This window comes from Xiphias gladius, chromosome 7, assembly GCF_016859285.1.
Source record: "Xiphias gladius isolate SHS-SW01 ecotype Sanya breed wild chromosome 7, ASM1685928v1, whole genome shotgun sequence".
NCBI classification, from domain to species: domain Eukaryota; kingdom Metazoa; phylum Chordata; class Actinopteri; order Istiophoriformes; family Xiphiidae; genus Xiphias; species Xiphias gladius.
Genome location: NC_053406.1, coordinates 18,497,813 through 18,514,685, shown reverse-complemented (window position 1 = coordinate 18,514,685; position 16,873 = coordinate 18,497,813). Strand labels below are relative to the sequence as shown.

The following is a 16,873-nucleotide window of genomic DNA, read 5'->3' as shown; positions in this document are numbered from 1 at the left end:
TCAGGAAAAGAACCAAAAAAAAAAAAAAAACGTGAGGATTTGCAATTTTCATTGGTTTTATATAATTATAAATTTTAAAAAATTGGGTTTTGAACTGTTGGTCAGACAAAACAAGCAATTTGGATGTTACTTTGGGCTCTGGGAAGTTGTGTTCCCCATTTTCTGCTTCTTTCAGATATTTCATAGACCAAACAATCAATCAGTTAATCAAGAAAACAGTCTGAAAATGAATCAATAATGAAATGGTTAGTTGCAGCCCTTGTGCATGATGACAATCTGTAGTGATGCACCAAACACTACAAATACATTTTACATGCCCTCTGTTAGTCTTTGATGAGAAAGGCAGTCTCGTCACCCCTTACCCCTAATGTGCAAACATACACACACCTAGAATACAAACACATGAAAGAGAAACTTTATTATATAGAAAGCATTTCCAAGTTTGCAACTATGTGTTTCAAAATGACATTATTTGTACATGAAGTAATGAACATGAATTAAAATACCTCGTATTTCCCATGTTGCGTATATACCTAGGCCTGTGCCTATACTTTTATATATAAGTGAGGCATTCTGTACCGTGAAACCATCTGTCTAGCCATCAGCATACCAAGGCTGTTTACTCTCTGCTCTGATAGCTGCTTAACAAGCAATTACCAGCTACTCATTGACTCTGTCGAACCGTGAGGTGGTTTACAGGCTCTGTGCCATTAGGATCCCAAGCCTTCCCAACTGATTTATAGTTAACGGAGACACTTAGAGAGGAACATAACACTGTTGTGTACTGTTACAGTTTTAAGGAAGGGATGCGGTTGTTGTTATGCGGTGTGATGTCACTGAAAGGAATTGAAACACTTGCGTGTGTACACGCACAGATACTCACACACATACAAACAGAGACATGAAATAACTGTTCAAGACGTCAGAAAAATTGCTGCTCACGGTAAGTGCTGTGGTCAGACTGAAACCAGCGAGACACATTATGCAGATTTTCTTTTTATTCTGAACTTGGGCTGATAATCGCCCAGCATTTATGGCAGCTGGTCACATCAAATAAAATAGAACAGCCATTGTATTTCTCATTATTCATTGCCAACTAGACTGCTCTTTGGCACGTGTCAGTATGGAGCGACAGATGCTGCTCTCTTTTGTGTCATCTCCATCAGTAATTATGCCGGCTTTAAAATTTTGTCTGGGATATCTGGTTAGTCAGACTATACTATACTGTGGCGCGTAGGTGACAATGTACATAACATGACTTTAACTCCTCTCTTTATTTTTAGCTTAGACAATTACTGTAGTTTATATTCCTATATTAATAAGACAATTACTGAAACATAGTTATCTTAAACACTCAACCGAAAAAAAGATGTACTGCACTGTACTGTCATTATTTCCACATTAGCCCACATTTCCTGAATTGGTAAGCATCTGTGTTGCATTGGTAATTATCATTCACACAATTGGCTCAAACCTCCTTAAAATAATAAGAACAACACAAAACCTACTATACTATAGCTACTATAGCAAAACGTGACTTATCCCTAGCTGAGCCAAATCCTTTAAACTCCTACTGGATACTTAAAAAGCCAAAATTTGGGACAAGAAACAGAAACAGTCAACCTAATCAGACAGGTTGTAAACAAGATGGTTATTAGATGATCTAAAACACTCTATTTAGGGGTAAAACCAAAAGTGAGAGCACTCGAAATATTGGTAATAATCCCTCATTGGTCAAATAAATTGTGTAATCAATTAGAATTTAACCAGGAGGTTAAAATATGACTACATATAAAAGTGTTAATAAAAATAAATTATAGGTGTATTATACTGGGATTCGTATGTTGTCACTGAAAATGGTACTTTCCCGCTAACTTATAAGACTGGACATCTCTTTTAAGTCATTATTTTTTTATTATCATACATTATTTAAATATTTATTAAATATTTGATGTTTACTATTTGATTATTTATATATCATATTTATATTTATTTTCCATTCTTTATTCTTTCAAAAACATCTGCGGTGCCAAAGGCCTGCATGCTGTCTGTTGTTTTTGGACTTTAAAGACACAGTACCCCCCCCCCATAGTCTGAGTGTGTGACATACACAGGGCAATTCAGTTAGATAAGAACAGGAATCTTCTGCATTAGCACTGCACGGGCATCTAAGAGCTGTACATGTATATGCATTGGTATACTGTCAGATGAAATACGTGTTGTACAAGCAGGGCGGACAGGGAAAGTGGAAATACTAAAATGCTGCATTCACATGCTTCGTATTGTCTTACTTCAGTTTGATTTAAATATCTACTGCGACAAAAACTCTTAACTTGGGGGCATCCTCGACCTACTTCCTGTTCAGGGCCCTCGATAGACTGGCTCATCAGGCACATTGGCAGTGAAACATTTATTTTTAAGCTGCTTTCTCTCCCAGCAGCCTGACAGGCAAGAACAGACTGTATTCCCCTGAGGTTTGGGCACTTCTATAGATGAGAAGGCTACTAGTGTTACTCGCAGTCAGAAGGGGAGCAGCAGAGTCATCTTACTGACCCGCGTGACGTGAACATGACACACACACAAAAAAATCACTCATGTATGACCCACACAAAGGTTTGAAGTGGTTTGGTTTATAAACCATATGGTTGCTTGTTTTTCATTAACCTGTTCTTATTATTAAAGGAATATTTTACTTGTTTAATTTGTTGTCTTACTTAGTTGGTTGACGAAGGCCAAGAAATTGTCCTGCACATAACACCCAATAACACCATGTGTGTTTTTTATACTTATGTTTCTGGAGAGATAACTATGGACTATATAGATACAGTGTTTTCGTTGAGCTTTTGATGTGGTTGTAGGTGAACTTTACTTCCTTATAACAGAGCCAGGCAAGCTGTTTGCCCTTGTTCCCAGTATGCCAGCTGCAGACTGTTTGGCTTCATATTTAATGGGCGGACATGAGGGTGGTATCGATCTTCTCACCTAGCTCTTATTTAAAAAAGTGAACAAGCGCTTTCCCCAAAATGTCAAAACTATTTGTTTAATTTGATAATATTAGGATAGTCATTTTGAGTATTAAACAGAGTATTAACTTAAATCCGTACAACACAATCAATAATTGCCAAGAGCCTTTTTTATGTCAAATTTTCATCGGCCATTTTTGTGTCAGTGTCAGAAAAATACTAATTCCTAGCAGAAATGTAAAACTGGTCGCTGCTCTGTGATCATATTATTTTGCTGCCTATCTCTGCACAGCATTTATAAAGTCTGCTGACTTGCACATGCTGGTGTCTTCTTGCTTGCCATGTGACTTCAGTGTTTATGGTAGAGCCATATAATTTCGCTGCATCACAACCTGACGTGCCTAAGCTGCTCAAACAATGTCCCCAGTCATCTACCTCTGCTCGGCTCCCATCTCTAATTTGGTCTCTGTTATGAAATCAAACAGTATTTTAGAAACATTATTCTATAATTAAGCAGTAAGCCACAAGGGGCCATAGTGCTCCATAGTGAGTTCAGAGCAGCTGAGAGGCCTTGCAGGCATAAGGTGAAGCAGAGTTTAATGGCTATGAAGAAAAGCCTCAGATAACTGCCTGTACATATGGCATTACAGTTTTCAACTAATCCATACTGCAAATGCTTTATTGTAAAGCAGAAATGATGACATAAAGTCAAAGTTATATTTGGCTCTCTACCAAAGCATCAGATTGCATTGATTATAGCGTGAGCTGAAATCTCTGCTCTTGCAGCCCATCTTCACTTTTACTACTTTTCTTTGTTGCTGTTTTTCTCAAGGCACTTTCAGCATAACGTTTTTCACAATGTCTTGTAATAATGAATATTTTGGCTTTCAAGTTTTTTGTTTCATTCTTGTTTTAGTTTTTGAAGGATATTTCATAGATTTTTTTTTATTTCTTGGCAAGTTAATTTCCTGCACCAGCACCAACTTAGAATCTTCGGAGTAAAGCTTAATATTTAATCAATGATAATAAAGCATTACTAATGTTAAAAAGTCTGTTCTTACATCATCCAGCGAAATAGATAGTTAACATCTCTTATCTAATCTAAAAAGGGATTTTTCACATTATAAAACACTACTAAATTGTACTAAAGTACATTTACACCACAGTTATCCATGTTGGCTGAGTTCTCCACCATGAACACACTGGTTCATCATGAGATGGGTGTCATATTAACAGAGCTAGAGAGCCTTTATCCATATGGCCTGTCATAAACACCATACACATCACAGGCTCCTGTGTGTTAAAGTGAGGTGGTGGCAGGGTCACAGGAAAGTACTTACACCTCAAAGATACTTGACCCACGAGCTCTACGTGCTCGACCAGACAGTCCACTCTCCTCAGGTCAGCCGGCACCGGACGCCAATAACTGCCCCTATACATCTCCTGTGTGTGTGTGTCTGTGTGTGTGTGTGTGTGTGTGTGTGTGTGTGTGTGTGTGTGTGAGAGAGTGAGAGCGAGAGAGGGAGAGAGAGAAAGAGAGAGAGACTGTGCGTTTGTAGTCAAAAGCAGTAAATCACAGGAAGATAGAAGAGCAACAGGTGGGGAAACACTAAGAAATGAAACTAGCAGTAGGAGAGGGAGGATTGAAAAGTGATCAGGAGGAAGTAGTGGAAAATTGGGAATCCGGGAATAATGGTGTGGAGAAACAGAAAAAAAGATAAATGAGAAACATATGTTGAGAAATAAATGAAATTCAAAGAGGACATAAAGGTCGACAAAGACAACAGGCCAGAGGGATGGGAACAGGCAGGATGACAGTTTAGTCAAGAGGAGGATCAGAGAATGTTTTAATGGTAGAGACTAAATGGCTCCAGGATGTCACTTTGATTTATTTAATTCAATTACATGTTGATTTTGATCATGGTAACAAAACAGTTTTTTTCTGAAAAATCCTAAGCACACACTAAAAAGTGAGGGCTGGTTCTGCTGCCACGACCAAAAAAATAGATTAAAACATGGAGTATGCAAAATAGAAAAAAAACAAAACTATGATTCTAAGTCATGTCTTGTATTGCAGGCCTACAATATGCAAAAAAATGCAGATGAACTTCTGGGACAGTATACTCTAAGTTTTTAATTGTAATTCCCTCTAGGTTTTTGCTTAAGTATCTCTTACAATGTGTCTTGCATAATTTATCTTCTTCGCATATTAATTAAAAATAAAGTTGTGTGTGAATGTAATAGTTAATCAGTCCTAAAATATTAATCTCTCTCCTAATTCTCTCTCCTAAATTTTCGCACCACATTTTCTTCAACTCCCGATGTAATTAAAGTTAGAATTGCAGAGATGGTCAGGCGTAGTTCTTCATTAGTAACACATTTAGGGCTTCCAGGTTTAATTAAATACTGCAAGAATATTCACAGTTGATGAAAATGAACATGAAATATTTACTCTGCAAAATCTCCAACTTTTTGCCCTTTCTCCTGTGGAGAAAGGAAGCAATTAATTTTTCCTTCACTTTTAAAATGCTGTGTCATTCCTCCTGTAAACCAGTTTTCTTCTGTTAAACTGCATGTTGTGCTGTTTGTCTTCGGATTCGTGAGTTGGACCATAGCACAAGACGCAACTTACCTTTTAGATTCATTCATTTCCTGCTAAATGCTTGAACGACAACATTCAGTTCTCTTCTCCTTCATAGGTCGCACAGTTGTTTGCTCCCCCCCCCCCTCCTCTCACCATGAGCTCCTGGGTGGTGAACAGGAAAGGAGAGCCACAATACCGCCGGCACTTCCTCACAGACAACAGCATCTTTCATGGTAAATATCAGACACACACACGCACACACACAACAGAATTATATAACAGACAGAATATTATACAGTGCAGTCTCATACAGATAACTGTATGTCATGTGAATGAACAGTAGAGGGAGACTCGTCTCCACTAATGTGCCTGAAATTCTCAGGCTTTTGATTGTAGACAGCACAACCTAGATACAGTTTTGTGACATCAGTGAAACCTTATAACTGTTTACTGTGGTAAACAAGACCCTCTGCGAACCATTGAATCATCGTGTGACATGAATGAATAACTGTCCATAGAGCTTCATTCAGACGGGATGTTGTGTTTTTATTAAGTGTAAATGCAAAACATCTCTGCACTAGCAGGCGGCATCACCTGACTTGCATTGCTATTTTTCTCTGCATACGTGTTAGTACTCATACAGTGGAGCCCAATATGTTGAAGAAAAAAAAAAGAAAATCCACACAACCTCTTTCCTTTTTCTAGGATATTTCCATTATCCAGCATGTACAAGAGAATGTGTGTGTTCCTCTTCTGCTTGTCTGCATGCATCAACTTGAGTGGCCTGACACATAATGTATCTGCATACCTGTTTATACCTGTATCCTGTATCAGATACTATTAAATAAACCGCAGGAAATAACGCATTTTCTCCTTTTCATTCTCCTTAAAGCTGAATCCAAATGCGCGGTAGCATCAGTTTTGATCTTGACGTATGAATTTCGAGGCGGTGAGGCTGCACACTGCCACCAGACAAATCCACGACTAATCTTTGATGCATCGGTCTGCCTCTGTGGCTGTCACACCTACAGCAGACAGACGACTTAAAGCCTCACCTTGACAAACTACAGCCAGAGTCCATATCCCACACCCGCAGACCATGTGCTACATACTGTACGAGTGTGTGTGTACTATCTGCATGTCAGCAAAGTAGTAATGTAGAATAGTAGAAATCAGGCTTGACTGCTTCAGCACTCTTCTGTGGATGATGGACTGACCTGATTTCATGCAGAAAGTAAACATGAGTGTCGGTTTCCTCTTCTGTCATGGTTAGAAATAAGGATATTATTACGTTTACCAATTTTTTCCATTTGTAAATATACTTTTTCAAGCCAAAGTTGACTTTTCTCCCAGAATCTGTGGCCAATTAACGTTGTTAAAACGAAAATGAATACCCTACTGAGCATGTAATGAGGATATGAGAATCCCATAAAAATGAGCTTGCACCACCCTTCCACCCCTTCTAATCCATTTCTAACAGGATAACATATTCTGATACTAATCTAATAGCCTACAGTTATTATGCTCAAGCTGCTACGAAGTTTTTTCAGAAGGATAAAGGGAAGATAATCAGTTGTCTGGGAGTAAACTATCTGTTGTTTCTTCACCGAACTTCGGATCCTGTTGATCTCTGTCTGTGTTTATTCCTTCGTGTCCCTGACAGTTTGCCCTTTTCTTGTAATTCAGAACCATTTCAAAAACATATGCTCTTCTGTTCTGTCCTCAGTTATTTTCCACATGACTTTGCTTCACTCTGCCTCTTTCCCTTCCTCTCAGCTGTTACCAGTCTTTTGTGAATCACAGAATAGTTTATGGTTTTTATGTTGGCAGGGTACAGACGGGTGACAAATGAAAGGAAAAACCAACATTAAGTGTCTTTGTAAGGTGTCGCGCCACCGCGAGCTGCCAGAACAGCTTTAAAGCACCGTGGCATGGATTCTAAAAGCCTCTGGAGCTTTACTGGAGGAATGAACACCATTCTTCATTTGGTGGTTTGATGGTGGTGGTGGAGAGCGCTGTCTTGCACGTCGGTCCAAAACCTCACACGTGTTCAACTGGGTTGAGATCTGGTGACTGCAGAGAGACTGTCGACAATCTCTGCGTATCTGTCGACGGACTATTCTTGCCGACACAGTCTGATCACGTCCTGCATTGACACTCTCAGTGACACGAGGAAGAGTTGCTCGTCTATTTTTCATTACATATCGCAGTAGTTATTACTATACTAATTATTTACTGATATCTTTCCCATAGATCTAAAGGCAGATGTCACTTTGGTCACTGCTCCTATTGAAACACTAGCCAGCTGAGCAGTGGTTGTAACTGAAGCTCCTGCCATCTGTGGCTCAACAATGAACCCTCTTTCAAAGTCACTTAGATCTTTACAGAATACAAACCAGAGACAACTGGACGTGCTCAGCATTTTTATCCAGGCCACAGAGCATGATGGGATGTTAACTCCTTAATTCTACCATGGAGTGCACCTGTGTGGAAGCATCTGCATTCGTTATGTTGCTCCGCGCACTTATTGAGGCTTTTCCTTTAATTTGTCACCGTCTCTATATAAATCAGTGCGAGACAGAGCTCTGAGGTGAGGGTAGAAACTGTCTGTGATCAGGCAGGGGTGGATGAAGATAGATTTACACTTAAAGTGAGCAATCACTGGAAACCTCAGGTACCCGCTAATACGCCTGCGCTGGGAATAAACACACACACACACACACACACACACACACACACACACACACACACACACACACACACACACACACACACACACACACACAAACACACACACACACACACACACACACACACACACACACACACACACACACACACACACACTGAGGGTGACACTGGCATTCAGACAAGTCTCTCTGTTCCTCCAGACAGCACTTATCGATTTGGTAACCTCTGCCTCTAGGTCTCAGAGCTTGAACACAACTGTGTGTGTCATTGTTTGTATGTGTGTGAGTGTGTGTGTGTGTGTGTGTGTGTGTGTTTGCTCATTCACTCAATAATTGTCTACTGCAATCCTAAATAAATGGCCTTAATGTGGACCACTGAAAAAGACTAATCTGGGCGGCAGATTGACCAAACTTTCATCAGGGAAATGACTCGACAAGGATGAAACACCTGAGGCTGGTCACAAACACAATTAAAAAGCTAAAAAAAAGAAAAAGAAAAACTATTTATTAATATTTACACAGAACTCTCTGTTTCTCGCTCTCTCTCTCTCTCTGTGCACTGCAGAGCATCCCCCATATTTCATGAAGCCTGTCCCCTGCTGTGTCTCTAAGGAAGAACTGATACATAAACTGAGGGAGACAGAGACCGTAAAGTGGGTCATAGCAGGCACCCCTGCGCAATGGTCCCCTTTTTCTCCTAAGGATACACTCCGAGGAATAGCTGACCACAGAAGTAAACGAACAGACGGATGTGGCAGGGGTGCCGTTTGGTGGAGAATTCAAACTGACCAGACTGTCGGGCAAAGCTGATGAAATATCCAAATGGCCAACTCCGCCGGTTAAGCCACGGCTCTGTGCGCTATCGTTCGCCCTCACTCATTCCGCGCCAGTCTTAAGCTCTTGCTTATTAACAACCACCCTCCGTTGGTCCATGGAGCGTGTGAGAAATCGGCTTATCGCTCTGCCTCCGTGTTGCGCCCGGTGAGAGGAGAGGATGTGCGCGCAGGGGCTGTGGATGTGAGAGGTTTGAATGGTTTTGTGAGTTAACTCTTCAGACCGCACGGGGTAGCAGGTGCCGAGGAACAGTTGGTCTCTGGGCTCGTTTTTGGACCAAAAAAAAAAAAAAAAAAGTGACACTTGAGCATCATGGCGCGCTTCATGTGAACGTCCAATCATCATGGAGAAATGGACGAGTCGGGCATGCTTTGATGGCATTTCAAGCCGGTACAACTAGGAAATAAAAATGATGTCGATTGCGCATGGAGGGACCTTGTAAGTTCAACAGCTCCAGTCCTAAATGGCCGAACTTGAAGTTTGCAGAAATCTCAGTCTGGAGAAAGGTAAGCGATCATTTTCCAGCTTCTGGTCGTTGGGTTATTTCATCTTTGTCTGTCGCCTGGAGAGGACTACTCAGTGTGGTGCACGCATTCCCTCGAGTGCCTACTAGCCTACATTGCGAGGAGGCTGGAGCCCATGCGTAATTTCTCCATTGCGCTTGTTGTTGTGGAGAAATGTCATCACCCACGCTGCTACAAACACTTGAGAAAGGAATCTTAATTGAGGGTTACCAATTTGCATTAGGAATTCACTGTGCAATAACTAATGTTTATCGATATTATAGGTACAAAACGTCAGAGTTAATTACATAACATCACTGAGTGGATTTATTTTTTTTCTGAATTTATAAACTGATGACACAATTTTTCAGTGTATATGAGGGCTCTTGATGAAAAGAGCAGTGGAGCAGCGGGAGACTGTCCCTGGTGCGGATCATTTCCCTTTGTGCTTGTCACCAGGGGGCAGAAAAGCCTCTTAATTTGTGGATTTGACACGAATTGATCTGCCCTCAGCATATAGCACGTAGGTGTGGATGTACCACGTCCTCTCCATTCCTGCATCTTCTGCACTGTTCACAGAAACCCAGCCATCCCCGAGACGTTCACAGGTTTTGTCACTGCAAACGCCTCGTTGAGAAGATGCACGAGAGACTGACAGACCACATAGCATTACCACAGGCCACAGTTCAGTAACAGAGGTGGAATGGTTTGTGATTGACATCAGCAGAAATAGGAGACCCTGGAAACCCAGGCAGGGCATGTTGAAAACCACGCAACGTGACAGAGCTTTGGCTTGATCTTTGATGACAAAACTGAATCCCCAGCAGTCCCTGGGCTATTAGTGTGACCCTTTTGCTCTCTGCCGTATGCTGTCAAAATATGGTGCATCCCAGGCACTTAAAAAAACCGGATTTGTCAAGCTTTCAGTCTTCATCCCTGGGCTTGTGTGTTTCTTTCTCTATGAGAGCACTGGGGTGTGAGGAGGCGGGCCCCTGCAAGCCTCAGTGGACAAGAGGGCTACCTCTTTATCCATTTTGTCAACACTTGTGCGAAGATGAGTTGCATGGCACCGTCAGCCCTTGCTGAGAGAGAAAGAGAGAGGAAAATCATGGAGAGAGTAAGGTTTGGAGGAGCATGCATGGCTGCTGATCTACCCCACATGGAGGAAATGGCTTTTCCATGTAAAATGTGTTTTTCCTGATGTGTCTCGCCTGTACTGATGATGATGAATCTCAGCACGTTCCCTCTCTCCTCCCCCCCGTCTGTCTCTGCTTCTTCCTTTCTGTTGCTCCAGGGTAGAGAAACAGCTAACAGACACCAGGGGTGGGAAAGGGCTCTCATCCTTTCAGCTCCTCTCCTCTTTTTTTTTATACCATTTCTTCTTGGTATCAAACCTTAACAAACTTATTGGTACCGGCTGAAATGCGTCTGTTTCGCCAAGTATTGAAAACTCAAGTGTCAGAAGCTGGTATTTAATATCTGATAAGGTGGTTTCTGATTTTAATAAATTTTAAATTTTAGACTATTGTAGTTTGGCAAATTTCTCAAATTCAGGTATTGTTTTGGTACCGAAACACAGGTATTATCTAGGGCTGTAGTCAACCAAATAAAATCTTGGTCAACTGAAATCGTGCCAACTCTTCAACCAATCAATTGGAAAAAAAAAGAAAATCTGCACGTTATCTAGATTAACTAAATCGGCAACAGTGCACTGACTGCACTCTAGCTAGTAGCCTTATTAGCCTAAATGAATTAGAGACATAAAAAAGCAAGTATTTGCAGCATATTAAATAATTTTAACCTAATTATTTTATAGTGAGGTGATAATAACAGACTTAGAACCGACCAGTGCGCACCTGCCCATGTTCATATGTTTTCCAAAAATAGAACTATATCAACTGGTGATCCCAGCACAAGAACTATGGAGAAATACACACTCAGCTCCGCAAGCGTTAAACATGGAAGTTGACGGAGAATCCTAACGCAGACAAGTTAGCCTGCCTATTTAGGATGATATGCCAAATTGGTTGTTGAGCTGTGGTATGCAAACTGCTTTTTGCAAAGTTTACCCTCGACTTTTTGGACATCTGTTTTAACAACATGCAGCCACACCGAGGACCTCTTTCACATGGTTACAATTAGTCTGGAGCCGACCGCGAGTAAACGTCTGACTGGTCTGACAAGAGCATATCAACCAACCAATCAACCAGTCGACCAGGAGACTACAGCCCTAGTACTGTCGAAAAATTTCAAACAATACAAAGCCCAACTTCTCCTTTCCTTTTAACTGTTGTATCGAGTTTAGGAAAAATCTGTGTCATATCTATTATTGTTCTGCCTTTCCACTTGCTCCTGAAGACGAATTACTGTATATGCCTGCATGTTGACTTAGCTGCAAGTACATCACATTTGTTCTTGAATTAAGCATGTAGGATGAGAGTTTAAAACATCAGCCTCTAAAACCCACTGGGGTTCTTTAGGCTATCATGGTTAGAGAGCTGCAGCTGGGCAGTTTGCAAGTGCATTAAGAGTGTATACCTGTAGCTAAGTGCGAATCAGAGAGCAAATTACCCATAACTACTGGCTTTTATTTAATTTCCGTCCACCCCATCAGCAGTTAATAAGATACCCAGAAGCTCGGTCCACTTAGTTACGCAGCCAACACTTTTAGGCCTGTCCTGTGTCCTGAAATGAATCACCAGGCAGGCAGGAAGGCAGGCAGGCAGGCAGGTACGGCTTCTCTCTACCATTTCTTTTGAAGCAGCTGAGATGAGACAGTTTGCACGGCATTCTTGCTCTGCTGCCAAAGACACTGTAGCTCAATCTACTCACAGTCATCCAGCCTGGCTTTGGGAGGAAGAGAGAAGAAGCTTGAACATTGCAGAAACAGTCAGCATCAATAAATATTGAATGTGCACATGAAACCCACACACACACATGCTTACACGCACGTACACAGAGGCTTCAGTTCCCTCCTTTGATGTTAGTGCTGAACTCCTTTACTCGAGGAGCCCCCTGTAGCATCTTCGGTGAATGCATTATCATGCTGCAGTTGTCATGTGTTTATTTTCATTCCAGTGCTGCTTTACACTCTGCATGCCTGGGGGACCTGGGAGCCCATTTGTAGCACTGGCGACTTGAGCGCTGCCATGAGCACACTTAATTAGGCAAAGGAGTGACTGTAAAATAAGGGTGTGTGTTTTTCTCTCTTTTTGCTCATCATTGCCCAGTTTTTCCAAACCTTTTATGTAGCTAATAAGACGGTATACCAAGAAATATTTCTGTCTTCTTCCGCACAGGTTTTGGGTTATTAGTTTGCTTTAAAAGGTATTTATACAATATTTGGATTCATCCCCCTTGGTGCCAATAGTTTAGACTGTTGTAGAAGGTGAAGCTTTGAAGTTTTAATAGTGAGAAACACTGAAGAAAGGAAAACCCTGAAGACCAATTTTTTAACTGTCCTGACCGGAAAAATGACAGCATTGGTTGTTTTTTCAAACACATAAAATTTAGAGGTGGAAATCAAAAATCACTTTGCTGATTTTAATCAGTTTGTTCAGTTCAGTTCAAAGATTTGTATTTTATTTCCCTAAACTAAGTGGTAAGTGAATGCATCACTGTTAAAAGGCACATCAGTAAGTACTTTTGTAACCGGACACATCACAGTTCACGCTGCACGATGTTCAGCACTGATTCAGTCCAGTAGTATGTTCAGTTTTTTGCTAGTCCAAGCTGTTACGTTTTGTTCAGCACAGAACTAGTCTTTGCATATATTGCACATAAGTTTGATGTCTTAGCAGCCTATTATTTATGACAGAGCTGCCAGATGATGGTTGTTTCTATGGCTTTACTTTGAATATGCTTTTAATGAAGAATTAATGTACTGTAAATCAAAACTGACCTGAAAACGGCTCACGCTCAGTCGCCAGCGAGGTGCTCCACTGCCAAAAGCTGCTGATTCACTGATCAGTTCACTTTGAAAATTCTTATGAGTGCTCATCACCTCTAGTAAAATGACCTATTTTTAAATTTTCCTTAAAAGTGACCTCTTATTGCAAATATTAAATATTGTCCGTCAGAAGTAGGCAGAAGTAGCGTGATGCTGTGTCACATTTACATGTCTTTACGCGGAGGTTGGGTGATCAGTTAGGACTTAAGAATAAAAAATCATAGTTGTTGGGTCATTTTCTTATTGTTTACGAGGAGATGCCACTGTCAGTCAATTCAGTTCAAACCTCAACCACACACTCTTGAGGTAGATTAACTGAACTTTTGAGTGTTAAAATGTTTGTTAGATAATAACAAATCATTGAATAAAACTGAGGATATTTCCTTAAATTTTTAACTGTAATTGTTGCTTATTTAGTCACGAATATTTAAAGTTGTAAAGAAATATTAAAGATTTGAAACTTTAATGTTAATGTGCTTTAATGTTATCCATTTTTTGAATAGAAATTTAGGGCAGAAACAAACAAAGGATCGGTGTACCTAATAAGAGTTTGATATTTTGGGAAATACACTTATTAACTTTGTTGCTAAAAGGTAAATGAGAAGATCGATACCAGGCTCATGTCTGTACTTTAAATATGAAGCTACTGTACAGCTAGCAGACGGCTAGCTTAGCTTAGCATAAAGACTGGAAACAGGGGGAAATAGCTAGCCAGGCTCTGTCCAGCGGTAACAAAATCCGTCTACCAGCACCTCTAAAGCTTTGTCAGTTAAACAGTGAGCTTGACACAGTTTTTGGTCAAGATAGGAGATAATTTGGATGTATGATCTCTCTGTTATGTTTTTTCAAACAGGACATTAGCAGGTGTGCTCCTTTGTGTGTGCAGTCCGCATGCTATCTCTGCATTCATGCAGGTTTCCTCTGTGTTTCCTTCCAATGACACACATCAGGTTGATTAGAGACTCAAGCTGACCCACAGGTATCAATGTGAATGACTGAATGAATGTGTGCCACTGTCTATCTGTGTTAGTCCTGACTGACAACTTATTCAGGCTGTTTACCCGCTTGCATGCTGGAAAGGGCCCCCGGCCTCAGTGAGAAATGAATCAGTTAAATGTCATTTTATCATTTGTTCACTGTGTATAATTGTTATGCTTGAGTAAATATGACCTCCCAGTAGTCACTTTGTTGGCATCACACTGGTGGAGCAGGTGAAGGATTTTTGATTTTGCCAAGGCTCAAGCTCAGTACTGTCACAAATGTGCTGGCGGCATTTGTCCCACCAGGTTGCAGGCTGATATCCCCACATATTTATCCAGAAGTTATCATTGGTCACAGAGCTGTGCGCCTGACTAATTTAATTTCATAAGCTGTTGAGTGTCCCGAGAGGAACAGTGAAACAGCGTGGAGATTTGATGACATAACCACAAATTCAGGAATATATGTAAGAGGAAGATATGATAGGATTACATGGGGTATAATTTGGGGTTTATCATTGTTGATTTACTAGACTGCAGTGATATTAACAAATATGATGTGTGTTTTTCGTGTTTTTCCTGGATATGCAGTTTGATTGTTTTTTCCAATATATAACCAGATTATTCATAGATTTCAAATATAATGGTGTTAAAGAGAAGACCTGCACAGGTTGTACAATGAACATCCCCAGAAATATAGCCCCAAAAGGCCCAAGAAACCGCGTCTTGCTCCCCCTTATGACATCAGACTCGTTGCTCTGTCTTTGACTACGGATCTTCTGCTATAACTTTTGACTAGAGATTTGAATGATATCATTCAGATATGATGATATCCGAATGATATTCAGATATTATATCTGATATAATCAGATATGATATCTGAATGATATTACAAGAAAATATATTATAAATAGACACACTCAAGCCTCCCTGGATCATCCATTCATCTACATCGTGGGTTTTTCCATCAAAGTGAAATCATAGTCTCCTTTTGTGTTGCCCCTAAAAAGTGGGGTCTTTCTGATTGGGTGATCAAACACATGAAAATGTCAGTACACAAAGCTGAACATGGGCGAAGAGGACTTCACTCTGAAGGGCTAAGCCCGTATGAAATAGCAGAGCATTTAGTACAAGATGGACAGATGTGCTGTTGGTAACTCTTCCTGTGGCGCTCACACCCAGACACACACGCCCCACATGTCAACCCATTAAGTCTTACTTTTGGTAGTGCTTTATCACGAGTGTTATATCATCGTTCTTATCCCTGTATCCCACTGGTTGACCCTAATAAACCCAGCTGATATGCAGGGACACAAATCTGCTGCACTCTCCTCCCCTGCTCTTCATAATCACTCCATCAACTACACAACAAACTATACTGTAGCCGTTGAACGCTGAATCTAAATGTGCGTGTTGGGGTAGCATGTTGGCAGCCAAACCGAAAACAGCCGCACGTGTTCTGAGAGACCTGCGAATGTCAGAGAGAGGTGGATGGGAAGAGCAGGAGCTGGGAGTGGAGAACAGATGACCAGGAGAGAGGTGGAAACGTGTGTGTTTTCAGAGAGAGAAGACTGTCAGATGAAGGTGCTGCCACAGATCAGAGCACAGTACAGAGGAGGTTTTGAGGGCTGGCTTGTTGTTTGGAGCGTTGAAGCTTACAGTCTGAAGCCAGTCTGGAGTGTCCGTCTGATGTGAGGAAAACCAAGTGATTTTTCAGAGCTTTTAGTTACAGGTGGAGCTGATTGTGTTGCATACTGGGACTGAGCTGAGGTGGACTCCTACTGGCACCTTATTTTCTGCAGAGAAAATGGAGGAAATTTGTTCCTCGCTTTTTGGTCCAGGTGCTTTATCTGCTCATAAAGTACAATCCACCTTTATTTGTGGTCCTGCTGAAAAATCCGCTGTTTTAACTGTAGCGACTCTGCTGGCACGTAATGTCTACCATATTGGTGGCACTGTGGCTGTACCACAAAAATGCAGGCTTAAGCAAACTGGTAAGTTAATGTCGTGTGTGTGTAGAGTGTGTGAGTCTAGACACTATAACTCAATGTGCCTTACAGAGGGAAACCATTAAAACTAAAAAAATATAGGTGAGAGTCTTTTATCTGGTGCATTTTCCACCTTTGACCCTAAAATTGACGTATTTCGTGTAAAACATCTTGTCTACATTTTCCTTTGTTAATGTGCAGGTTGTCTTTCCATGATAAAATGTTTGTATGTGGACAAACATATTGCATATTGAACATATTGCTTGCTGGTGCTATTATTAGCACAGGAAAAGAGCAGGAGCTCATGTTTATGTATCAGAATATCCCCAGGCTGATAGAATTTCTCACTTTCTGCTGCCATAACTTTGAACCTGCAGAAAGCTTG

General features: G+C 40.9%; 1 protein-coding gene across 2 annotated transcripts in view; it reads left to right on the top strand.

Annotated features, from left to right (window-relative positions):
- Window positions 1-5,681: 5,681 nt before the first annotated feature.
- Window positions 5,682-16,873, top strand: part of plch1 (phospholipase C, eta 1) — a 51,389-nt gene continuing 40,197 nt past the window's right edge. The window contains exon 1 of one of the 2 annotated variants that reach the window (XM_040130095.1): window positions 5,682-5,780. In XM_040130095.1, the coding sequence (XP_039986029.1) occupies window positions 5,702-5,780 (79 nt within the window). In that variant the 5' untranslated portion in view covers window positions 5,682-5,701. Of the gene's footprint in view, window positions 5,781-16,307; window positions 16,495-16,873 lie in introns of those variants that run through there. The other variant, XM_040130094.1, reaches the window with a different exon arrangement.